This window comes from Enoplosus armatus, chromosome 6 (genome assembly GCF_043641665.1).
Source record: "Enoplosus armatus isolate fEnoArm2 chromosome 6, fEnoArm2.hap1, whole genome shotgun sequence".
Taxonomy (NCBI): domain Eukaryota; kingdom Metazoa; phylum Chordata; class Actinopteri; order Centrarchiformes; family Enoplosidae; genus Enoplosus; species Enoplosus armatus.
The window spans coordinates 5,573,732-5,599,581 of NC_092185.1; the positions used below are offsets into that span (position 1 = coordinate 5,573,732).

At 40.3% G+C, this 25,850-nt stretch overlaps 4 protein-coding genes across 4 annotated transcripts; all 4 read right to left on the minus strand.

The window, feature by feature from the left end:
* Nucleotides 1–1,550: 1,550 nt before the first annotated feature.
* Nucleotides 1,551–4,227, minus strand: LOC139287003 (YLP motif-containing protein 1-like). Its single transcript, XM_070907958.1, has 2 exons — nt 4,199–4,227; nt 1,551–2,779 (listed from the first exon to the last, which is right to left on the minus strand). The coding sequence occupies exon 2, from the start codon at nt 2,771–2,773 to the stop codon at nt 1,799–1,801; it is 975 nt and encodes a 324-aa protein (XP_070764059.1). The 5' UTR covers nt 2,774–2,779; nt 4,199–4,227; the 3' UTR covers nt 1,551–1,798.
* Nucleotides 4,228–6,016: 1,789 nt separating this feature from the next.
* On the minus strand, nt 6,017–8,589 carry LOC139287054 (transmembrane emp24 domain-containing protein 6-like). The gene is made up of 4 exons (XM_070908026.1): nt 8,389–8,589; nt 7,069–7,195; nt 6,830–6,984; nt 6,017–6,238 (listed from the first exon to the last, which is right to left on the minus strand). Exons 1-4 carry the CDS (start codon nt 8,587–8,589, stop codon nt 6,017–6,019), a joined length of 705 nt encoding a protein of 234 aa, XP_070764127.1.
* A 5,516-nt stretch (nt 8,590–14,105) lies between these two features.
* LOC139286198 (transmembrane emp24 domain-containing protein 6-like) lies at nt 14,106–17,118 on the minus strand. Its single transcript, XM_070906931.1, has 4 exons — nt 16,993–17,118; nt 15,774–15,900; nt 15,042–15,217; nt 14,106–14,339 (listed from the first exon to the last, which is right to left on the minus strand). The coding sequence occupies exons 1-4, from the start codon at nt 17,116–17,118 to the stop codon at nt 14,106–14,108; spliced, it is 663 nt and encodes a 220-aa protein (XP_070763032.1).
* Nucleotides 17,119–17,907: 789 nt separating this feature from the next.
* Nucleotides 17,908–25,623, minus strand: LOC139286196 (palmitoyltransferase ZDHHC7-like). Its single transcript, XM_070906930.1, has 9 exons — nt 25,601–25,623; nt 24,502–24,583; nt 23,591–23,915; nt 23,325–23,449; nt 22,618–22,714; nt 21,577–21,658; nt 21,268–21,398; nt 20,480–20,592; nt 17,908–19,627 (listed from the first exon to the last, which is right to left on the minus strand). Exons 3-9 carry the CDS (start codon nt 23,894–23,896, stop codon nt 19,558–19,560), a joined length of 924 nt encoding a protein of 307 aa, XP_070763031.1. The 5' UTR covers nt 23,897–23,915; nt 24,502–24,583; nt 25,601–25,623; the 3' UTR covers nt 17,908–19,557.
* Between the last annotated feature and the right edge of the window lie 227 nt (nt 25,624–25,850).

A 25,850-nucleotide genomic window follows, 5' to 3' on the forward strand; every position in this document is an offset into this window, starting at 1 on the left:
AGGAGAACAAGCTAGCACAGCAGGAGGACCTACTGCAAAGAGTGAAATCAAAGCTAGATAATGAAAGTAAAGGGTACTATTGTATTCTGCAATAAAGAAGAGCAGAGTCATAGCCTTTGTCATGTTATTGAGTGCTAACAAAATTTTGAAAATTGTAATAACAAGATTCTTTAATTTTACCCATCAAGTTCAGTAGTAGACACTCATCAAGCTGAGATAAGACAGAACCCTCCATGTCAGACTTTAATGATCAACATTTAAACTATTAAAATGCAGTTTTCGTGCAAAGTAAATGTGTACCAGAATCATAGAAATGCTTCAATCAATCACAGAGATGCCTCATAGTTTGCATATGATTTGTACCTTTAAAACCTAAGGAATATTAATGTAAATGGTTTTATCCACGCAATAGATTAAGATCCTAAAATGATCCAGCTCTGTATCAGGCTCATTTTATGTTCCATGTGTAGGCCTCCATGTATTTTTCTTTGATAATTTTATGGGTCTTAATTGCCAGGTATGGTTTCTTTATGAATGCTATAATATAATGTACTATTCATAACCAATAAAACCAGTTATTGGATTTTGCATTTACATCAAAATTTTCTTAAAATAAATAAATAAATAAATAGCATGTGCAGCTAGTGGTGGAGTCCAAATACAACAAGACTACGAGTCTACAGCAATGCTAGCGGCTCTGTCAGGCTGTGCTTAGCTAGAGGGGTGCTTTGAGCTAAATGCTAGAGTCAGCATGCTAATATGCTCAAAAGGACAAAGCTAACATTTGCTAACTCATCCTCTGGGAAGCATGAATGTCTGTAATAAAGTCTGTGCCAATCCAACAAGTAGATGAGGTATTACACTAGATAAGTGAAAACTTTGACCAGCTGGTGGCTCCAGAGGAAAACTCAAATCACCAAAGTCAGTAATATTCGTCCTCTGGACATCATGAATGTTTGTACATTGATGATGATTTTCACGGCAATCCATCCAATAGTCGTTGAGCTACTAGTTGTTTTGTGGCACCAAATAATATAAAAAAAAATAGCTGTAACAGTAACTCACTAGCAAAGAGACTGGTCTTGTGTAATGCAGAGTATAATTGATGTCCATAATCAATAATAACAGCTGTGTTGTTCAGCTCAAAGTCCACAAGATGGTGCTGCGAGTCATTTCTGATCAGTGCCCTGGCTGACTTGTCAAAAATACACATTTCCTGCAGGAGGAGACCATGTAAATGATAATGTGACCATAATTTGCTGTTACAGCTCAATAAAAATTGGGGAAAAAAATAATCATACATTAAAGACAGCTCATGTATGTTACCGGCAAACTTTAGAAAACAGAGGAACTGTTTTGTCAGTTAAGGAGAGATAAATCTGAAGTCCTGTAGGTTGCTTGCGGACAACCGATCAAGTGCCATTTGCTGAAGAAGTCTGTGGGATACAGTTGAAAGCTACAGGAATATCTTGGGAAGTGAACCTTGTGTTTGGAATATTTCATCAGAGGTATATTTTTCCCGAGGTCAAAAATGAATCTCCACGCAAGTATTGGGGTTACTGGTTGCTCCTGTAATAAAGAACAACTTCTCTGTAACATGTTTTAACAACAAGTCATTGTTCTCTATACATACAGTCTGAGTCATTACCTATCAGTCTTCTTTAAATGACAATATTAATTTGCATTTCGTATACACATGATACATAGAAATGGTCAGTAATATTTCATTTGTATAGCACAAAAACGTAATAAAGTGCTTAACATTTTCAATCACTTTTTACATTGTGTTTCCCTTGTTTTAAGGAAAATACGAGTTGTTGACCACATAATTTCTTACAACAGATGTATTTTGTCTCGAGAAAGTCATTGGGGCAAAAGGTGCTCCCACCGTGGCAATGATTCTGTGGACAGGCCTGTGGGCTATGGTGGAAGAGATAACACTGGGGGACCCTGAAGCAAGGACAGTCCTGGAGGTAATGATGGTGGAAAACCGGATAGGAGCCATGGTTCCATGTAGAGGCATGACGGTTGTAGGGCTGGACATTTGTATGGGGGGCATAATGCGGAGGGGAGGCATGGGAGCTGTGGGGCTGGACATTTGCATGGGGGGCATGATGCCGGGGGCAAGCATAGGAGTTGTGGGGCTAGACATTTGCAATGGGGGCATGATGCCGACGAGAGGCATGGGAGTTATGGGGCTAGACACTGGCATGGTGACGGGAGGAGGCATGGGAGCTGTGGGGCTAGACACTGGCATGGTTCCGGGGAGAGGCATGGGAGCTGTGGGGTTAAACACTGGCATGGTTCTGGGGAGAGGCATGGGAGCTGTGGGGCTAGTAGGAGGCTGTCCAATGCAATACTCTTCATCCTGTCTCTTTCCTGCAACAGTTTCAAACACTTTGGACAGCATGTTCCCCTGCTCAATCTGTAGAGCCCCAGACAGGACCTGGAAGTTATCAGTGAGTCTTTCGTTCACCTTGCAGAACTTTTCTTCATGTCTGCTGGACTTCAGGAAGTTCATAACAGGTTTAGTTCTGGAGTATTTCACCATCATCTCCTTGGCCGCATCCAGAGTCTTGCTGAGTTCCTTCAGAGCATTCTCCACAGTGGCAGAGATTTGGCCCGGCCCTCGTTGTTTAATGGTAAGAACCAGTTCTTGCAGGGCTTGGACTCTCTGGGTGACTCGTTGGCAGCGCTCCTTGTTGGCCTTTACATTCTCAGCCATCTTGTAAATGGTTGAGCATATGGACAAGATCTGATCTACGTAATCCATGATTAGCTGTAGCGACAGAGAGGCAGTTAGCTTGAAATGAAACTGAATGGTGCCAAAGTGAAGTGAAGTTAACCAGATGGAGCTGAACTCAATGAACTAAATCTGGTCAACTGAAACAAAAATTTGTGCTGATCCCAAAGCTGTTTGACTCTACTTCATGAATGTGGATATAAGCAGAAAACAAGACAAAACAAGAGGAAAATAATAGATTAGCTAGGCTAGCTAATTCTGGTGTGTGTGGATAGTTAGCCTTGTCAGCAGATAGAATTGCTATTTTGTTTTACTTAATTTTTCGGCCTAACGTTTATAGTCTATCTGGAAGCTGTGGTAGTGTTGCTCAGAGCAGTTAACTTAAACCTGCATTAACCTTTTGGCCACTTGGGCACCTGACTACTGACATATAATTTATTTGGAGTCATGTTTGTGTCACCTGATGAATGTAAGTCCAATATTCACTCTCTTTTAGCTGTAATTTGGTCTCTACAAACTCCTGAGGGAAATATTTTAGCTGCTCTTTAGCTGCTAAATGTTCCACCAAATGTTCACCAACTGGTCTCTAACTGTGTCCGTCTGCTGTTTGCTGCCGAGCAGAATGGTCACCTGTCCATTATGTGCATGTTGGCACAATAACTTCTAATCTGCTGTAACACCTGTCTGAAACTGTTTTGAACACATTTCCTGTATATATCAGTCTGCCTGTATATAATATGTGCATAGGTTTCTCTCAAAACAGTCCATTACATGTATCATAGCTATGCAGCGAAAACCACACGTTCACATTTTTTCAAGTCCATCTTAATGATGATGAACATCTAAACAGGTTTTTCCTGCTGTAATCATTACTCCTGTTCATACTGGCCATTAAAAGAGCAATTAAAGATCTCCATAAAATAAGTTAATGAGGCTTCGGCAGTCTGAGTTAGACAAATCAAGTGGAAAACTTCCAAAGTTACATTTTTTTTGTATCAGATTCACTCTTCATGTTTCTGTCACTCCACCGCAGCTCAACAAGGAAACGATGTCTGTGGAGTGGATTTGGTACTATAAAGATTAACTTCATATAGAGTTCGGAGCGTATTTTTACATAGACTGAGAACTGTGGATTTTGTCCCCCATCACATGATTTACATTGCATTAGCAAGGGATCTTTTAATGGTGAAAGGAGGAATTATTACAGCAAGCAAAATCAGTTTCCTGTCCTAAAACCTGTCCTTTAAATGTCCCTTTATGGTTTGAGAAAATTCCTCAGCTCCTTAAGCAAAATAAACCATTTAAAAACTAACTGCGTTGTCTGAAAAATGTATCAATTGTCACAAAAACAGGACATTTTGGAGATTTTCACTGGACAGCATTGTTAATGTAAGATTTCACAGAAGAGCAAGGTTTTAAAAGGAGTTCAGCTGGAAAAACCTTCAAAATACTTACCTGTTGACAAGCAGCCTGTCTGAATCCAAGTGTGCCAGTGAGAGAAAATGAAAGTAATTTTACACCAACAAACTCTTCTTCTCAGGTATTTTATCTGAAACACCTGTGGCATCTATGAGGCTGGGCCAACCACTGTCCATCCTTTGGTTAAACCTGCTTATCCTGTTCAAGTGCCGTAAGAGCCTCAGCCCATAGGCGCCAGTTTCGTGGGTGCTCGGGAGCTCAGGCATCCACGGGCGAGGTGTTGATATCAGGAGAAACACAACGTCATCCATGAAGATAAACACAGAAACGGACACAGAGTCAAAGCAGTTCGTTTCAACAGTTCAAATGCATTCATATATTTAACTCTCCTGATGTTATTCGACACCTGTAGGTCACTCAGTGGTTCATACTGCGTAAAGCGTGTCATTTTTGCATCCCCTTGTAAACCGGCTATCTGACTTAAAAGGCTCTATAGGAACATGTTTTTGTTGTTGTTACTGTTGTTTTTAAATGGCCGCGATAAACGGCAGTTTGATCAAATGAGCTTTATGGTGAATTGCATTACTTTGTCATCACAAGAAAAAAACGAAAGCATCTTTTCAGCAAACCTGAGAAAAGAATCATACATCAAACTAATACTTTAACCCCAGCACCCTGTAGCATGCAGTATTTGAAATGTGTTCTTAACAGCGCGTTGTATTACGTGGTGGTTATTTCCTTTAATTTCACATGTATACTTGTATCAGCGACTCAGGGTGTGACATGCTCACATTGTCTAGAAGAGATTTGTTTTGGGTATCAAATCTCGCAGCTCTCATTCCTTTGCTGAGTGTTTGACGGTCAGACGTTAGCTGCTGCCAGAGAGAGTATGTCTCTAAGCCTCCTCAGCTTTCTTTCCTTATGCTGTAAAATCTCAGAATCACTTTCATTAAATCAATTTATCTTTAATCATTAAATCCATGTAATCTACTTTATGTTTCTACTCCACTACATTTCAGACGGAAATATTGTACCTTTCACTACACTGCAAGATTAACTATACATGTAGTGTAGTGTACATATAGTAGTGAAAACTGTGTACTTTCACTTAAGTAGGGTTTAAAATTCAGAGACTTTTACTTGTAATGGAGTATATTTACATTGTGGTACTGTTACTTTACCCTAAGTAAAGGATCTGAGTACTTCTTCCACCACTGCGGTTATGATAGCATCAAAGTAACTGCTGAGATCTGAGAATATGGTCACATAGTTACAACAAAATCCCAGTGTGTGTATTGACATTTTAATTACTGCAATTTTGTGTTGATGTTTTAGTTTATTATTGACTATACAAAAGCCAGTGAGAATTTTGGCTCAGCCCTCTGCAGCTGTTAGCTTTTGGTTTTATTGTTCAACTAGGAATATTAAAAGATATCACGAAATGTGGAGTAGATGAGTTTATTTTACGAGTAGCATCAAGACATTATTTAATCAGCTTTGACATATCTGACAGATAACTGAACTGGACACCATAACTTTAATGCACAGACCTATTTAAAGAACACCCAGCTCAACCAGCTGGGTTGGATATTTTTTTGAAGACACTGATTTCTTATTCATGTTTCTAAACACCAACACACAGATTATTAAGGAGAAGATTACCTGTTGGTTTGTGGACAGAAGAAAGAATGTTTATTGGCCAAATGTCTATCAATGAAGAGTTTCAGTTGCTAGCTTCAGATAAAGTGCAGGATCTCTATCTATTCCAAAAATGTATCAATAAAAATGTGATATTTGAAGGTAGAACCAAACTCAAAGCAGCGATCTAGCTGTGTTCTGCTATATGTTCTGCTCTCAGCATCGTGGCCTGCTGGAGTCTGTGTGGAAGAGTCTTTTCAGGACAAGGAGCTGCAGGTATCCAGACAGGATGATGACGAAGCTTTGGGTCGCCGACCACCAGGTGACGTAGCTGAGGTTGGACAGGAGGAGGTAGTGATCCTTTCCCTTTGTCATGCGGGCGAAGTTGTAATGACGCCACGTGTGGAAGATCCGATTCTGGAGCTTTTGCACACTCTCCTAAACCAGACACGGTACATTATATAGTTTCATGAGATTTAACTGTATGTCAAAGTATGCAGAAGGCTATAGAAGATAAGTGTAATGAACTTAGAAAGTCATGAAGTACCTGTAGATAGTCTAACTTTTATAAATGGAGTAGTTTATTAGTGTATTTTTATTATGGATTTTTTTAAAGACTAAATTTAGTACTTCAGATTTTCTACTCACAAACTGATTTACGTTAATTTGCAAATCTGTGCAAAGTTCAAGGTTTCTCAACATAGAAACAGAGAAGTCTCTTGGATATCTCAACCATCCTACAGGATTATAAATATCTATAATATCTCCAAAGTTTACCTTATCTCGTTCCTGTCGTCAGGGTTGTCCGTTAAGCCCTTTCTTGTTTATTTTATCATTGCAACCTCTTGCACAAGCAATTTGCCAACACTAGTCTATCACCCCATCATATTCACTAACACAACTTTCCATATCTCTCTATGCAGACGACATTATGCTGTTTTCTGATGAGGCAACTTCTCTTTTACAATACATCACACTTTTACATTGCATTTTATGCAGAATCCAGTCCAAAATCCCAAAGACAAATACCTCAATGCCAGCCAAAGTGCTGTTGAGGACTTTCTCTCCTTCCTCCATCTCTCTCTTTGACTCCTCAAAGCCCTCGTAGATGACACCAAAGTTCAGAAAGACCCTGATGCCTCCGAACTGGTTGTTGCGGTTCCCAAGACACAGCCGGTAAAAACCTGTTGGTAGGAAACTGCAGTTAAGTGATGTATAATTCTTGGATATGTCATGGACGAAGACTTAAGTGTTTCTGAAGATCCTACCTGTCACCTCAGTCTGGAAGTTCATTTGACCGACAGCTTCGTTCTTCGAAGCCATGAGAACGCCCTGTGGAGAGTTGACCGTCACAAACATCCGATGATCATTGGCCATCCCTGTTACCCACTGTACCTGTGGTCACACACGCACATTAAATACTTCAAACTGCTGTTACAAACTCAAATGTTTGGCACTGATGGTAAGTCTGGGGATATTCTGTTTTTTCCTTGTTGTCCAATCCAATGAAAAGACCAAAACCAACAATGGATGTATCTACTAACAAGTATTGTGTGTGTATCAAAGCCTGATATGTCTCCTTCCTCTGAACCATAGAGCTCCATTGTTGTTTAAAAACTATGAAAAACTATGAGCCACACTGTTGCACTGGGTGACATGTCACACACACTGTAGTTTATTTTCAGTCCCACATACACATCCAGCTTTCCAAAATACTCACTCGAGCACCAAATGTTGATTGTTGTTGTTTTTTTAAATGAAACTATATATTTGTGAGGTGTTTTTAAATCTTAAAGGGGAACCTTATAGCAGTCAGAATTTAATATATATAATAATATAACACCACCCATATCCTTTAAAAGTACAAACAGCAGCATCAAATGTGTCAACTATCAAAAACTGCAAATACAAAGCAGTACTTAAGACAATTTGTCCAGTTCTTGCTATAAAGTGCCTTATGAGCATAGATGTTGTACAGTCTGTATGGCTAAATGAACCCGTGTGATTTTAATGATTTTCCTTCCAGCACCACCCTCGGGACATTCTTTACAGTCTTAACTCCAACACTTGGCTGCTAGCAGGCCTTCAGACTCTTAGTTTCACTACATATTGTTTCTAATAGTCCCATTCTTCAAATGTAGCTCAAATGACTCTATGGAAATGGTGACCAAAAGTCTAAAAGTTCAACTTGAAAACTCTAGGTCATGAAGCTGCAGGTGTGTGCTTACGGACGGATAACAGCTTCAGGCAACTGAAAAATCCGGGCTTTTGTAAAATTATCTACATTAACTCAGTTATCCACGTACAGAGAAGAAGGCCCAGATCTCTACGTATATACTGTAAACGCATATCTGTATTTATGCAAGGTATGGGAAAGCTGTTGCACACAGTAATGCTCTGATCCCATGTTTAAAGGTCAAACTGGATCACCTTGAAAGTCAGTGTGATAAGCCGGAACAAATGACGAACGGCCAAAAGGCACAGAAACATACCCGACAGTGCATTCATGTCATGACAGCATATTAAATTTCAGACATATTTCCAGACGAGACGAAATCCAATCCTGCAGGTTTACAGAAAATTCTCACCATGTACGTCAGGTAGAAGCTTCCACTCTGGTGGGCAAAGTGCCAGAAACACTCCATCCCTGCAGCAGGAACCTCGATGGCAAAGTCATATCTGTCTGATCCCCTGAACAAACCTGCGTCCGCCTCACCGAGGGAAGGTTCAGACTTTCTGGCCCAGACACACTGAGAGCTCAACACTATGAGCAAAGTGTTCAACAGCATGACTGCAGTTTGAGTTCACTGTGGACGAGGACATGAAGGGGTCTGCTGCTTTCTTCTGTTGATTCTTAGATATCAACTGGAAAATAATTATTAACCACATCTACAAACTCTCAGTCACAGCGCCGAACGCTTGATAACGTATCAACGCAACTCAACTTAAATCATGCAAGGAAGTCTCACTCAGTGCTTATTTAACCTCCTAAGACCCAAGCTCTATCTTAATTTCTCTTTGCTATTTGGGCTTATTGGGACCTGATAAGTATAAAAACTAAGCATCATCTGTTGACATGATGTGGTTCCGCATACGGGGACAATTTTGAATTTCCATATAAGCAGAATTAAGTATTATGGTATAACCCAAAATGTGATGTCCACGCATGTGGATGCCAGGTCTTAGGAGGTTAAGTTTCAGGAGCTCAGAAATGCATTCATTCTGTTTTTCTTTACCTGCGTTTACTTTTAAAGGAATAGTTTTGACATTTTATAGGGGAATAGGCTTATTAGCTTTCTATTGGAGAATCTTAGCTGAGAAGATCAAACTCCTCTTATATTTGAATGGTAAATGGACATTTTTATAGCGCTTTTTCTACCTTAATGGACAAAACGCTTTACAATGTTGCCTCTCATTCACCCATTCAAACACACTCACACAGACCGGAAACAGAGGGAAACCAGTGGTGGAGAAGTATTCAGAGCCTTTACTTCCGTAAAAGTACCAATACAACAATGTAAAAATACTTTATTACAAATAAAAGTCTTGCGTTTAAAATCCCACTTAAGCAAAACCAAAATTAAATGTACTGCCTCAGCAGAAAAGTCCTTGATTGGTATATTATCATATATTACATAATAGATTGTTAATACTGATGCACATATGTGTAACATCAGACAGTTAGCTAGTTTAGTCCAGTGGTTCCCAACCCATGGGCCAGGCCCCTCCAAAGGGTCATCAGATAAATCTGTGGGGTCGTGACATGATTAATGGGAGAGGAAAGAAGAAAACAAAACTGTGCAATGTTTGGGATATTTTCTATAGTTTTTGCTGTTTTATGAAATATTTGATCATTTCAGTTATATAAATGAAACATGTGAGAGCTACCAACTCATACGCATCTATGTCAAAACATGACAAGGGCCCCCGACCAGACACATCTTTTTTGTAGTGGTTCAAAAGCCAGAAGTGTTGGGGACCATCTTTAACAATGTGTTATATTTTACAAGCTTATTGTATGTGTTTTATGTACAATCTGAAAAGTAACGTCTAACCATAGCTGTAAAATAAATGTAGAGCAGTACGCTTCATCTGAACTGCTTCTCGGATGCCCCACCCCCACCCCCCCCTTCTCCTTTTCCACTCTTTACGCAACTACTTGTGTCTCTTTTTGTGCGTAAAACGGAGAGCAACAAAATGAAAGAAAGACTGTCCAAGAATGTGTGCCATGTTCCCCATTTTTACAATTCACTGCATCGTGCCCCTCTCTATGACAGCTTTTTGCCCTGACTTTGAGTCATTCAGAACATGTATACACACTTGGATTTGGACCTTTGTCACATGTCATCACCCTCTCTCTCCTTCTGTTTCTTGTCTCTTTATAATAAAAATACTCTTAAAAGAAAAACACTAAAGGGTTGAATATGTGACCAAATGACTACTTGCTGTAGGGTGAGTGTATTTTGCTGGGGGGGCCTTGTCTCCAGAGAAACAAATGGGGGCTAGAGGCAGGCATGATGAGTTGTGGGCACTGCAGCTATGCTCATCCCTCATTGTCCTCACACACCACAGAAATATTTTCACTTTTTACAGCCTAAGACAAAAGAGCTGTTGATCACATAACTTCTTGGAAAAGATGTATTTTGTGTTGAAAAAGTCATTGGGGCAGTGATGCTAATGACAGGCTTGGGGGCAATGGTGGAGGAGATAGCACCGGGGGTCCCTATAGCAAGGACGGTCCTGGAGACAATGGTGGTGGAGAAACCGATGGGAGCCATGGTTCTAGGTAGAGGCATGGGGGTCATGATGCAGCTGACAGGCATGGGAGCTGTGGGGTTAGACATTTGCATGGAGGGCATGATGCTGGGGCCTCTCCCCAGCATCATGCAGGTTGCGCGTCCAGGAGGCTGTCTCCTTCCTGAAAGAGTCTCATACACTTTGTGCAGCATGTTCCCCTGCTCGATCTGTAGAGCCCCAGACAGGACCTGGAAGTTATCCGTGAGTCTTTTGTCCACTTTGCAGAACTTGTCTTTATGGCTGCTGGACTTCAGGAAGCTCATAATAGGTTTAGTTTGGGAGAATTTCATCATGAGCGTCTTGGCAGAGCCCAGAGCGTTGCAGAGTTCCTTCAGAGCGTTGTACGCAGCGGCAGAGATTTGGCCCGGCCCTCTTTGTTTGATAGCGAGAACCAGTTCCTCCAGGGCTTGGACTCTCTGGGCGACTTGTTGGCAGCGCTCCTTGTTGGCCTTCGCATTCTCAGCCATCTTGTAAATGGTCAAGCATATGGACAAGATCTTATCTACGTAATCCATGATTAGCTGTAGAGACAGAGAGGCAGTTAGCTTGGAATGAAACTAAATGGTGTCACAGTGAAGTGAACTTAGGCTGCATTCACCTGAGCCGGCTGGGATATTTAGACTGACTCCTCATTCTGTCTCTCTCACCATCATCATCTACCTTCTTCCTTTTTGCTTTGCCTTCACAACGCCACATATACATTCAACATTTGTACCCACCGCTGACTTAAAGACAACAGATTCATTTATTACATTGCTTTTGTTTTGATTGTTTAAATTGCTTTGAATCCTGTGTGTTCTCCCTCTTTCTCGAGCTCATTGGACTATGACAAGTGACACATTTCATCTGTGGAGAAAACACAGGCAGTCTGAACTGACGTGTAATTTCCCAGAATGGTGACATGCGTCATGAATACTTTCGGCATGCTTGTCTTTTATGAGAAAGCGGGTGGAGTTTCAAGTGTGCAAAGGCAAATTTTCATTACTTCCACTGCCATTTTGTTCACTGCTTACAAACTGTCCATGAAGAGCTTAAAGAAAAACACAGTTTTCACTTTGAGCCACCATCACCTTTTTCGCACCACTGTGTCTTATCCTACATACTTTTGTACTTATGGGAGCCAACTTGTGTTGACACATAAAAATGGTCATCTGTCATCATGTGTGTGTTGGCACAACAACCTCTAACATCTGCCTGTAACACCTGTCTAAAACAGTTTCAACACTGATTTCTAAACATGTTTTAAACACTTTGACATTACAATAGAAATTAATCATTTAATGGCGAAGGGAGGACTGATTATAACAAGCTAGACCAGTTTCAATGTTCATATCACCACCTGACTGTTGTTTTAAAACAGACTTGAAAAACTGTAAACATATCCTTTAAATGTTCCTTTTTGGTTTGAGAAAATTCTTCTACTTCTTAAGCAAAATGCAGTTTTCTTAGCCCATGAAAAATTTACATTTTGGACATTTTGATTTGACAGCAGCAATGATGTGGAGCAGAGTTTAAAAAGGAGTTCAGTTAGAAATGATCAAAAACCTTAAAATGATTTACCTGTTGACAAGCGGCCTGTCTGAATCCAAGTGTGGCAGTCAGGGAAACTAAAAAGTGATTTTGTTTTGGTACCATTTTAATTGCCCTATTTATCTCAGGTGATTTACCGGAAACATTCCTTCCTGGTACCTATGATGCTGTTGCGGTGCAGGCAATAAATAAATATTGATCAGAGCGATCTAAACTAAACTAAAACAACTTAACTGAAACAAAAAAATTGGCAATGTTTCCAAAAATGCCGAATATGTAAGGCTGAATAATCCATATTAAACATACAGTATATATTCAGTGTAGAGCTGGAACAACATGATACAGAATATACCTTTCCAGTCTATCTTGTCCGTCTAGTCTTTAAACTGACAGTATGATCTGATGCTAATTGATCAGGAAGTCATGTAGCATCAAAAGCACTTTCAGGAGGGGCGGAGTTTCCTCAAAATCTTCCTAACTTCCCAAAAGTGACTGTCCACATTCCACAGAGACCAAGTGAGGTGTGGATCCACAAGCTCAAGGCTCATTGTCTGTATTCGCATTACCGTAGACGCTATACCAAAATGAAAGAAAAAGAAGTTGTCTACACACTGAAACTCAAATTCTGCTGCAATGCAATCATCTTGACCAAAGATAAAATAATTGCTGCCGTAAAAACCTTTTGCGCAGTGTTTTGGCGTCTGATAAGCCGTTAATCTGTAATATGAAATAGTTTGGTTTTATTCTGTCATAAAACAACATATACGTAAACCCACTTTTTCACATATTTGTCAAGAAATCACATACGAAAGCACACAGATTCAAACCAACGTGGAAACACGAAACAAACTATGACATTTAAAATGGAAAAGCATGTATAAAACTGAAGCATAGCAAGATAAAAAAAAAAAACCTATAGAGGTTAGAATAGTTTTTGATTTTTACTCCTGAGCTACATATAGTGGCCTTATAAACTGCATAATAATGCACTTTAGATAGACATGGTATGTGTTTTAGGTCAAAGGTCACAGATTATCTTGGAACACCTTAGCATTTATGAGCAGTATATGAACAATTCATAAATGATTGATAACATGCTATAATGTAGTTGTAAGCAGTCCTAACTAATGGCTTTCTTGATAGATCAGTTATAAGCAATTAATAAGCACTTTGGCTGGTGTTTATCCTCTTGGTAATGATTCAGTTATAAACGTTGGTAATGGAGTTGTAACGATTACTCGATTAATTGATTATTTGATTGATAGAAAATCAGTTGCCAACTATTTTGATAAGTGATAAATCGTTTTTTTAAGCAAAAATGTAAAAGGTTTGCTGGTTCTTTGGGTTTTGGACTGTTTTGCAATTTGAACGCGTCACTTTGGTTTCTGGGAAATTGTGACCGAAAGATTCAACGATTAATTGTGACAATAATCAGCAGATGAATTGATAATGAAAATAATTGTTAGTTGCAGCCCTAGTTGGAAATCCATTTATAAATGCTTATTAAGTTGTTAATAAATGGGTTTTGGTCATGATCCTCTGCGTTAGACAACTTATAATGTGTGTATTATTTTTGTAAGTGAGTCTCCAAGTGTACATGCCAGCTACTAGTCTGGGCAACATTTACATACATCATTCAGATTTGCAATAAAACACCATTTGTTAAATTCAAAACTTGGAGCGACACAAAAACAGCAACCGTTGGCTGCTGAGAACATTTTTCTTTCCACTAAAGACAACAAATAGATTTCTTCAGTGTCGGCTGAACTGGACATGGCAGCATTTAAACCTGACTACACCTGCTGGCTGTTTTACTGGAAAACAACACAAAATGTTCACATGATCATCTAACAGTAAAGTTTATTTATACTGTATAAACAAGTACAAGTACACAAATACAACACCAGAAAGAAAGATGGTATCATCTGTGGCTCCACTTCCCTCGTACATGCAGACATTTTACAGTAAACGGAGTCTGTCAGCAGCGGGGCTTCTCGTCCTCGGTGGAGGTTTTGGTGATGAAGAGTCTTTTGAGGAAGAGGAGCTGCAGGTACCCGGAGGTGACGATGAGGAGGCTTAGGGCCGTCGACCACCAGGTGATGTACTGTGAGTTGGACAGCAGCAGGAAGTAGTCGGCACTCTTCCTCATGCGGCCGAAGCTGTAGTAGCGGAACATGTGGAAGACGAAGTTCTCCACTCTGTGACTCGCATCCTGCAACAGCAGAACAGAAGTACAAATACTACAAACTTTACTGCTACTGTCATTATCATTACAAATACCACTGTCACTACTGCCATTACTACTGTACTACCAGTATATACACTACTGTTACTACTACACTCTCTACTACTACTATTAGCCTATTACTTTGTGCGCTACGTTTGCCATAACTGTTACCACGGTTACTGCTACTATTAAATATAATTGCACAATTACAGCTAATCAATAAATATTACAAGAATTACAACTACAAATACTCACCACTACTGTAGTACTACAACTACTACCACTAGCAAATTATTAATGAAACTGCAATTACTTTACGACTTTTACTACTACTTCTAAATGTGTGCTACTTACTTTACAATTACAGTTAATACTAATCTTTGTGCATTCAAATTGCGCTATAAAGAAACTCTACTACTACTACTACAACTACTGCTAAACTATTACATCATCATCATCAATAATATGAACTACCACAACTACTACAACCATTAAAATATTTACTGATACTATTACTATCACAGCTATTACTATTGGTTACTACCAGTACTATTGTGACAACTACCAATACTGCAAATTACTGTTACAACCACCACTACTGGTACTATTACAGTTGCTACTACTACTACTACTCAGTGTGTGTGTGTGTGTGTGTGTGTGTGTGTGTGTGTGTGTGTGTGTGTGTACCTCTATGACGGTCAGTGTGTTGTTCAGGTCTTTGCTGACTTCCTCTTTCTTCTTCTTCTCTTCCTCCTTGCGCTTGGCGGGGTCTTGGAAGCCGTCGTAGTAAACGCCGAAGCTGAGGAAGACCTGCATGGTGCCGAAGCGGTTGTGGAAGTTGCTGAAACACATCTGATAGAAACCTGGACAGACACACAACAAATGAGAACGACGAAACACACAGAATATAATAATATCATAGAGACGACACTGAATAATCCGTGTGGATGCATCACTTCCTTCATAAAGGTCAAACTGGAGAGCTGAAGGTTATTAAGATCCTTTTTCTTTTTTTATGCATAATAAAAGGAGCAGCGGTGGAAGAAGTACTCAGATCCTTTACTTACATATAAGTAGTAATACCACAGTGTAGAAATACTCTGTTACAAGTAAATGTGTTAGCATCAAAATATACTTAAAGTACAAAAAGTAAAAGTGCTCATTATGCAGAATGCTCATTTCAGAATAACATATATTATATTATTAGATTATAATTATGTGTTCATCACTTGGAGAGCGGATTTTAATTACTTTATATACTGCTGGAGTAAAAAGTACAATATTTCCCTCTGAAATATAGTGGAGTAGAAGTATAAAGTAGCAGAAAAAGGAAATACGCAAAAATTCACGAGGTGAAAACATAAAACCAGAGTAGTTTGACAGACAGACAGACAGACAGACAAACAGACAGACAGCTACCTGTCTCCTCTGCCTCAAAGTTGATCTGACCCTTTGCATCATCAACAGTCGACACTATCAGTCCGCTGGGAGCGTTGACGTTGACAGACAGGTGTCTGTCATGGCCGACTCCCGTCACCCACTGGACCTACAGACACACAGACAGACAGGCAGGAAATCAGACAGACAGCAAGAGCAGAGGGAGAGTTAAACACAAAACAACACAGAGTTACATACGTTTGGATATCGTGGGAGTCGTGTGTAGATTTTGTTTGTCCAGAGGGAATGAAGATACATTATCTCCACAACTGCTGATCAGATCGACTGTATATATTCATGGTACCCAGAGGATGAATCCCAGCGAGTGAAATTTCAAAATCTCATCAATTTTCTTTTTCTGAGGTGGAAAAGTTGGTGTATCAATAAAAAGCAATTCGAAAGACTGTGAATAAATGATAACATACATGAAGCATGTGACTTAAACGTGTCAGTGAAGAACTGAAAACACATCGAGCACCAAAGCTGAGGAACCATTAGGTTTTTAATGATAGTAATAGATAATATATATAGAAATACTACTGTATACTATATAATGACTTACTATGTGTATACATATCAAATACTACATATGAAAATACTACTGTATACTATATAATGACTTACTATGTGTATACATATCAAATACTACCTATAAAAATACTACTGTATACTATCTATGACTTCCTATATATGTGAATATATATCAAGTACTACATATAAAATTATACTTCACTACATATAAAAATAAGGTTGTATATATGAATATATATGAAATACTACACAAAATATCACTATACTATACTATAAAAACAACTTTCTGTGTGTGAATATAGTATATGAAATACAAAATATAAAAATGCTACTTCTGTTATATATAAAAGTATGAATATATGAACATACAGTATTATATACAGTATACAATCATATTATATATGAAAATAAATGACTATATGTGAACTTAAAGGGCCTAAAAAAAGTTTCTTATTTTGCGTATTTGAGTTCGAACAGTTTTGGTTATTTTTTATCATTATTAAGGTTACTTACTCATTGACTTAAAGTGGGAAAACATTTTATAATGTATATTTAATGTTATAAAGAAATACTTTAAACCACATTTTCAGGGGCTTTAAAAATAAAAGATAACGTTATAAATCTGCTCACGTTGAGGGAAACGTGTTGAGGCCTCAGCGCTGATTCTTACCATGAAGCTCAGGTAGAATCTCTCTCCACGGTGAGCAAAGTGCCAGAAGCACTCCAACCCTGCAGCAGGAACCACCACAGAGAAGTCGTACTGGTCGGTGCCCCAGAACAGCTCCTGGTCCGTCATGGTGGGGTGGGGGTTTGTCTGGGGCCCGCCGCGAACCGGACCCCAACACACCAGGACAAGAAACAAGCAGGGAATCCTAAACAGCATGTCTGAACAAACGGAGGCCTCTTCTCTGAATGAAAGGTGTAAGCCGAGCCTGTGTGGCAGCCTGGAGAGATCAGAAATCATTAACTGGCACCAAAATGTTGCCTGAGTCAGTGGGAAAGCTGGGCCGCCTTCACAGATGGAGTCACTGTGATACAGAGAAATAACTGTTGACGGACTGAAACAAAGGGAAGTCTGACCACAAAGCGCCAAATTATTTCACAGAAAATAAGAGTTCCCACGTACCTTAACTGCACAATTCTGATCTACCTTGACCAAAATGTAATATATCTGGACAACTCACAAGAGATTCAGGCAGTCACAATTAGGATTTAGAAATGTATTCCCACCTGAAATCTCTTGGTCTTAGTCTTGTTGAGACATTTCAGTCTGGACTGACATCCCTGGTGCTACTCTGCTAGCATGGCTGTTAGAAGTGTTGGACAGGACCTCAACATACTGATTATATAGTGATTCTCAGTGCAGCTAGAAGTGTAAAGATTGTCCTGAGGGTGGCGCTAGAGGAAAGGTCACGGGGACACCGAAATCCAAAGAGCTCATCCTCTGGGGAGCAGGAACATACAAAATAAATGTTACTACAATCAGGCCGGTAGTTGTCAAGAAGTCTTGGTCTGGGGACCGTCAGATCGATCGACTAGGAAAAGAAAGAATTTAGACGAAATAAAAACCAGTTAGAAGCTGTGATGCTTTAAAGAGGTAGAGAGGAACTCGGTTTATTCTAAGCGTCTGAAAAAATGGAAACAGGTCAACATGTAAAAGGCTCTGAAATCTCAGAAAACTAATGTACAATAACTCAGATACATTCTTTGAAAAGTCAGATTCTCTCATTTTTCTTTTCAAAACTGGTTTCCAGGTTGTCTCATCAGAATCCAATATTAGACAAATCCTGGAAATAACTACCAGAAACAAATGTCTGCACGGCGGCACTGATTATCATTCATTTTATTAAAAGGCCATTTTAAGGTTAAATTGGAGAGGTAAAAGAGTTTGTGGAGGATAATTTAGTGAATAATCAGTAAAGAAAACTCCCCTGAGCAGCAGGAGGAAGCAGCATGAAATGGCCAGAGAAACATTTGGTGTTTTGTCCTGATGGTTTGAAACTGATAGTACTGGGCTAAACAAAACACATACATCACAAAGCATTTCCTGTTCTCCAGAAACGTCAAACAAGAGCTTATTGAGGCTTGATACACAATACATAGGTTCAATCTCACTGCACACACTAAACAGGGAAGTTCACATTTTCCAAACTGTAAAAGTCACAAAGGAATGGCACTTTGAGGGCATCAGGCCTCAGGAAAGAACCACTCACATGAGCACATTTGTTCCAAAGTGGCACGTACAAGTGATTTAAGAGAAATTGTCTAAATTCACGAGTGGTCCAGATGTTGCCACGCGGGGTAAAACACTTGTGTGAAAACTTACAAAGCCTTTATGTAAATGATCTGGAGTTTAAATGTGTTTCCAAAATCAACTCAAATTAAAACAAAACAATAAAACAAGACTAGGCTGGCAGCTCTGTGGGGCTGTACGTGGGCACAGTGGTGATTTGAGCTGAATGCTAACATGCTGATGTTTAGCAGGTATAATGTTTACCATGATCACATGGTCACATAACACATATTACAATTCATCCTGAGGGGAACATGAGTGTCTGAACCAAAAGACAAAACTTCCAACAGTTGTTGAGAAATTTCAGTCAGCAGAATTCATCCTCTGGGGAACATGAATGTCTGTACAACAATTAATGGCAATCCATCCAATCGTTGTGCGTGTGGACTGACCGATAGACCAACATGTGATGCACATGGGGTGTGCATCATGGCTGTCAATTAACATTTATGGAATTTATAATACTGATGACAACTTTTACAATCCTTGTCAGCTAATGTCTGACGGCAAATTCTTTTTACTCGTATGTGACATTTTAGTCAATGAAACTTGCAGGTTCAGGTTGAACCAAGAAATGAACGATATGTTTGTGCAGTTAAGGTTTGGTGAATCCAACTAAGAACACGAACAAAGAACACAAACAAACTAAAAAGGTACGAGGTTTAGGATGAGAATACAAAAAGGTTCTTCCACAAGTGCCCAATGTGTTGTGTATCCTGTGAAACACACACGTGACTGTTTTTAAAGGGAAGAAAAAACATTTGATTCAAATGGAAATTTGAGCATGAAAACATCTGAGTGTTCAATTTATTGATGAGGGCTTTGAAGCAACCATTAAAAACTGTTTTGATATGATTTTTTAAAGCATGCTTTTAATTTTATAATATGATTTCCCTGTGGAGTTTTTGACCTCGAGTAGCGCTATAAAAAGGTGCTATATTTTCATGGAGTAGTTTTTCTAATGACGCATATGCACGAGGGCGACGCAATCCACTTTCCTCTCTCTGGTGTTACAGTATTCCACTGATCTGCAAGTGGTTGTAATGCGTCAAGAAACACAGCAACGCACCAACAAACGCAGAGAAGAAGAAGACTGCGAGCTAGTCAACATGGATGCAAGTAATACAGGATTTAAAATACTTCAATAATTGGCAAATGTTTTATGAGGAAGTAAATGCATTTAACACTTTTGTTGGACCTCAAGAATACGATGTGTTTTGGTGAGTAACACTGAAAAGAAAGAAAACTCTACATGGCACCTTTAAATAGATGATGTCATTTAAAATCAACAGAAAGGAAGAATCTTTATAATAATTGTATAATTTTACAGCTTTATGTTGATGCACACAGTGCAGATCAACTTCTACATACACAGAATTGTTACAGTAGTGGTTCCCAAAAAATCTGAGATCCTGTGATTATTGGTGAAATAATAATTTCTGTAGTCAGTAGCAGCTCTAAGAAGATCCAGCAACTTAATGAGCACATTTTAAAAACATTCAGAGTCTGAGTCTGAATCTGTTGAATCTGATTAAAGTGGAAGAAACTCTTCTCAAGACTCTCCACCCATCCAGCAGCATCATCCTGACCGCGGGGACGGTGCTCCCCCACCTCACAGGAAGGCAAGAGGTCAAGCGTTAGAGATGGAGACCAGACATCTTGCTTCGGGGGTACTGCAGCTGAGTCTGAACCTGGTTTCTCCGGCTCCAGCTGGACTCTGTGCAGAAACACCACCGCTGTTTTGATTGCTGCTTTGTTTTGATTCACTCCGCTGTGCAGTGTTTGAATGTCAGCTGATCAGACAGAGAACTCTGCCCCGCCCTTCCAGGTGCGCCTGGGGAGAAGGGTTGGTAGTTTGAGTCCAGCGAAGGGGCTGATCCACAGCAGTGACGGCTGACCTCCAAACACCGACCTCAGGCCCGCCCAGCGAGTCTGACGCTCCCACGTCGGCTTCTCGTTCTTTAGACGCTCGATCTCCTGACACACAGAGATACACAACCTCGTTACACACAGACCATAGACTGAATAAAAGAAGTGGACGTAGCCAACGTGACGTCAACCATTGGTTTGTGGACTACCGTTTTTAAGCCTTGAGTTTGGTGTTTTGGCCGTTGCCATCTTGGTTTTTTGGAACCAGAAGTGACCATATTTGGACGAGAGGGTGGAGCTGGGGATCTGAAAACCTGAAGACCATATGCACGCCTACCTATACCGGCAACCTGACTGCAGCTAGCTACGCCGTGTGAAGTAGCTGCTAACAAAGCTTGTAAACGTACTTACCGCTACCAGGTGACCTGTCAATCACAAAGTAGCTCCGCCCTAAAGCATACCCTGCTTTATCGTCTGTTTCTAAATGGGACCATAATTTACATCATGCTGTATTGAAGAAGACTTGAAACTAGCGATCGCGACCATAAACTCATTTGGAAAATGTTTACTGAGGTCATAAATCTAGTGAGAATTAGGGACATTTTCTCATAGACTTCTATACAATCTGACTTCTTTTTGCAACCAGTGGAGTCGCCCCCTGCTGGTCCTTAGAGAGAATGCAGGTTTAAGGCACGCAACACATTGGCTCACACAACAGACACACACAAACAAACAGTCGAATATATACAGTAGAATATACAGAACATGTGTTTATGTCCTCACCGTCTCGTCGTTGCAGATGGAGTGGAGCTGAGTGCTGAACATAACAGCTGTGAAGGTGAGGAAGAGGAGGGCCTCCATGCAGAGGAAGATCATTAACATCATTGTCACCGGAGGAGAGAAATCACTGCACTCTGGACACAGAAAAACAGCACAGAAACATTGTCAACGACAGCGAGATTCAATCACACAAGAGATGCTGGACATGGTGAAACAGTAGTGAGGTTTGGAGCCCTACGTAAGATAAAGATAACTGAGGATAAAATAAAATATAAAATTTAAATCAGCAGGGTAGCAGTTTTCAGGACTCACCTCTCCACTGGACTCTGATGCAGGTGATGAACTGGTATCCACAGAGAGCCAGAGCATGACTGGAGATCATAGCGATGTACATCTGTGGACAGAAGAAAATGTACCAGACCTCTCAGAGTCTAAAGGGTCTAACAGGTTAGTGGAAATACACAGTTTTCATCAGTTTCAGCCTGGTTTGGTGCCAAATGGGTAACATTTACTGAGATGAGTGACAGAAAGTTTAGTTGACGTTGAATGCAGAGAAGTGATAAATCTTTTTATGCAAAATGTGCACTGTGTACTTGTACTTGGATTGGCAGCTACTCTGGAATGCAACCTTTCTGTATTCGACGGCTCCCCTCCCTTTTTCTTTGCATTTCTATTTTATCCTTTTGGGAGGCCTTGTCCTCTGTTTTTCGTGGATTCCCAGAGAAAGTTCTGTCTGTCACAAACAAATGCCCTTATGTGATGCTGTTGTGTGGCCATGTCAACTGAAGAGAATGAAGGTCTGGAGAAACTAAAAAGCAACACTACGAGCACTCTGGTGGGTGTGATATACACACAACACTTGTTGTTGGATTCACTGTCATTATTGATTCATATATGAATTTTGGGTGATTTCATATATTAAAATGTTTGACTCTTTGAGAAAAAAAAAAGAAGCTAAAATTGTCAATCAGCAAAAGTAGCTTGTGGTGCGTCTGAGCTCTAAACAGCTCTAACTATTAGTAAAACCGCTACAACAGCACTGAACACAGTCTACTCTATTCACACACAGATTTGTCACCGTTGTTGCTTCCTCAATAAGCAGACGAAGGCTGACTGGTTTCCAAAAGAAAAATATGGGAGTCATTAAACGATGCAATAACCCAACAAACCCTCCCGTCTCTCAAATCTACATTCTCTACAAATTCTCTTCCTTTCTCTTCACTTGTCAACAAAACAAACAAATAAAATCATCTCTAGTTTTCCAAAATATATGGCATTTCTCTGGTTGACCTGTGTGGAAGTCACTCTGAATAAGAAAATCAGAGAAGCGGACACGACAGTAAATTAACTTACGGTGAAGAGGACGAAGAAGCGCTGGTTTTTCTCCCCGACACAGTTGTTGACCCAGGGACAGTGATGGTCCATCTTGCGGATGCAGCGTTTACAGATACTGTAGAAGAAGAAGAGGAGAACATAGCAGTATTACTTCCTGACTGGACTTACTTATTATCTCTTAACACTTTCAAAACAATCATCTCAGCTGCCTTAAAAAAAACATGTTGGCACCTTCCTCTTTGCTTCATACTGTAGCACAGAATATTTTAAGTGGCACAACACAACATTGGGATTGTTTTCAGTCAGTCAGTGCTGAGCCCACAGAGAATCAACACCATCTCTCCTAGTTTTTGTTTTTACGGCAAATGTACTGTCTGGTTCAGTCTTAGTGTTTCCAGCAGCAGCAGGCAGTTGTTTTCATCAAACAAGCTCTGATAAACCCACAAACAGCTGACAGACACAGTTAGAAGCTAGCTGGTGAGTTTGTGAAAACCAAGTCAAAACACGACTCCAATGGGATGATAATGATGTTCTGACGCTGTTGGATGTCTAAATAGGCAATTGTTTGCTTAAACATTCACACAACTTTATAAGGTGATAGAATGTAAGAAGTTGTGGTTTCAGTGGTTCTGCTGCAGGTAAGTGGCCAAAAATCCATCAATGCAGCTTTAAGAACAGCGGAGTTAGTGTTGAGACTCCCTCCAGGTAGTATGAACCCGTCTGACCTGCAGTGATGAGCCCTCTCGGGTTTGATGCTGCAGCATTTTGGACATTTGTAGATGACCTCCCCCGGCTTCAGCTGCAGACTCTCCATGTACTTTTTAGTGGCGTTTCCTTTAGGAACGGCTCCCTGAGGAGAGGAGGGAAGAAACATGGGTGATCAAAAGAGAGAATGGGAAAAATCTTCTGGCTTAGTTGCAACTTCCAGCTTCTATTTTCCCGATTAAACCAAAATCAGCCGGTCTCGCCCCAAAACCCTCAGCTTCCTCACCGGGTCGGTCAGCATGGTGCGGAGGTGGGAGGCCAGCGCCAGCAGAGCTAGGCTGTTGAAGACCACCCCGTTGACCACGGCGTACCAGAAGCTCCTGGAGGGCAGCAGCATGACGAAGGTGACCACAAAGTCAGCATAGAAGACCAGGGACCAGGTGATGAAGGCACACACCATGCCGCAGCAGTCCTGGATGAACCAGAGTTGCTTAGCCTCGCTGCGGGAACTCCTCTCCACCCCCTCCTCCTCCTCCCCGTCCAGCAGGGGGCGCTGCTGCTCCACGTCTCTCAGCCTGTGGCCTGAGGACATCCTGCCCTGATGAAGGGAACTGAGGAGCAGAGGCAGGTTAAAGTGAGTTTCTACTGATAGAAGTTTTCAAGGATCAAAGATATTTATAACTCTGGATTTCAGCGGCCAATAAGTAATATTTTATGCTAACGTTAGCAACTGCAGTTCAACTGGCACTGATGTTTTTTTGCGTGAAGCTCAACATAAATAATATGCAATACATAAAACTTTTATTTAAATGATTCAGTTCATTTCAAAATGTTATTCTTGTCATGATGGGAAACAGCAACACGAGACACAAATGCTCTGCAGACACCATCACTGGCATAGATGTGTGTTTGTTGTAGTGTATTCTGATTCTCTGTACAGTTTAGTTGTGATGTGTGCTTCCAAGAAAATGGCCAGCTTGTCCATCGACAAAGATTTATTACACAGTTCAATACAGCTAACCCAAAAATGAGCACAGAAATACTTCATATATTGTATATATATATATATATATATATATATATAGGCATATAGACAAGTATCAGAAGAAAATTAAGCATTGTATCATGACAGAGAGAGAAGTACAGCTTGACTCGTGAAATGAAGATGAAGTCAGAGTCAGGACGATAAATACTTACTTGAAAGTGTCTCCACTTTATAGCATTATCTCCTCCAGCTGCTCCATGAAGTCACAGGCTGTTTTGGCTCTGGGTCACATCGCTGTAGACAGCAGAGATATCAGTTCAAGTAACGTTAGTCAAACCCCGATCAGTGCCTGATGACAGCTATAGATAAGCTATCTCTCTCTTTTACTGTTGTTAAAGTTTATTTACTTACAAACTGGGAGGGTGCACATGGTGAAGCTAGCGACTGGCTAAAGACGCTAAAAAGCTAGCACTATACACCTGCTGTTACACAGCTAGCTATAGCTTTCATTGTGGTGTTGTGTGAAAAATACATCATAACGCAACAATATTTAACCTACTGTTAGCGTAAAACGTTGGCATAACAAACCTAGCAGCCACCTAACCAACTTCTAGCTTTTTATTAGCCACATTCAGCTATCAATAAATGGTCTGTCTTCAATAAAGTAAGCATGATTACAAACGAGGACGTTATAACACCAAAAGTACAGTAGCATGACTGTGTATAGTAGCTAGCTACATAACAGTTATGCTACATTAGCTAACAGCTAGCTTATCTAGCTGTCATATCTTTAGCTACGAGCACCTGGCAGGTGAACCGACGCAAGACCCGTAATTAACGCTACGAGATGATTAATTTTGTGAATGATTAGTCCCACCGCAAAGACATTAGACGTAATTTAACAGCAACATCCTCATCAGACTGAACTGGGCTTTAGCATTTCCTTACGCCAAAACATTGATATTCAGCTCTGGGAGTTGTGTTGTTGTACCATGTTTGTATTATTCAAACATGCATGACTCACCTTTTGAAAACAAACCACAAGTTTCTGGTCCGATGTTTTATCATATAAATTAATCTGATATATTGTCCCCGGTCCGGATTGTCTCATCCGTCTCATTCACTGCGTGGGAGACAATCCCGGAAACTCCCATAGAAAAGCTCATGGAAGTAGCTGTGCGCGGCTCTTTAACGGAGGTGGGACTTACATTAGTCAAATCAACCAGCTAGTCTTCCTAGTCATCCTTGAAGTCTTTTGTCTTGTAAAACGGATTTCTTTTTAAAACACTTAAAATAAAGCATAAATCTCACCTTTGTGTCGCTTGTCCTCGTTGTTTTCGAATCATTGTTGCCCCTTGTGGCCGTCGTAGGGAAGAACACCCACCACTACTGCAGCTCAGGTACCGGTGGGTGTTCTCTGCACTGCGGCCTCAGGGGGCAGTAATGAGCTCAGTACAATTTGGCCCAACGGAATGAGGCGAAGAAGACGCCGCACAAAACATTCTTGGACAAGCGACACAAAATTGAGATATATGCTTAATCAGAAGTGTCCTCTAGTAGT

What these genes read in the sequence shown, in the direction of transcription:
- LOC139287003 (XM_070907958.1), bottom strand. Translation starts at nt 2,773, where the DNA reads ATGGATTACGTAGATCAGATCTTGTCCATATGCTCAACCATTTACAAG.
- LOC139287054 (XM_070908026.1), bottom strand. Translation starts at nt 8,589, where the DNA reads ATGCTGTTGAACACTTTGCTCATAGTGTTGAGCTCTCAGTGTGTCTGG. An exon ending in GCTTCTACCTGACGTACATG is followed by an intron (nt 7,196 to 8,388) that starts GTGAGAATTTTC and finishes GTGTGACCACAG; the next exon opens with GTACAGTGGGTAACAGGGAT. An exon ending in GCACTTTGGCTGGCATTGAG is followed by an intron (nt 6,239 to 6,829) that starts GTATTTGTCTTT and finishes TGTCTGGTTTAG; the next exon opens with GAGAGTGTGCAAAAGCTCCA.
- LOC139286198 (XM_070906931.1), bottom strand. Translation starts at nt 17,118, where the DNA reads ATGACGGACCAGGAGCTGTTCTGGGGCACCGACCAGTACGACTTCTCT. An exon ending in CTTTGAGGCAGAGGAGACAG is followed by an intron (nt 15,218 to 15,773) that starts GTAGCTGTCTGT and finishes GTGTCTGTCCAG; the next exon opens with GTTTCTATCAGATGTGTTTC. An exon ending in ACACACTGACCGTCATAGAG is followed by an intron (nt 14,340 to 15,041) that starts GTACACACACAC and finishes CTGCTGTTGCAG; the next exon opens with GATGCGAGTCACAGAGTGGA.
- LOC139286196 (XM_070906930.1), bottom strand. Translation starts at nt 23,896, where the DNA reads ATGTCCTCAGGCCACAGGCTGAGAGACGTGGAGCAGCAGCGCCCCCTG. An exon ending in GCACCATGCTGACCGACCCG is followed by an intron (nt 23,450 to 23,590) that starts GTGAGGAAGCTG and finishes TCCTCTCCTCAG; the next exon opens with GGAGCCGTTCCTAAAGGAAA. An exon ending in CCATCTGCAACGACGAGACG is followed by an intron (nt 20,593 to 21,267) that starts GTGAGGACATAA and finishes TCTGTGTGTCAG; the next exon opens with GAGATCGAGCGTCTAAAGAA.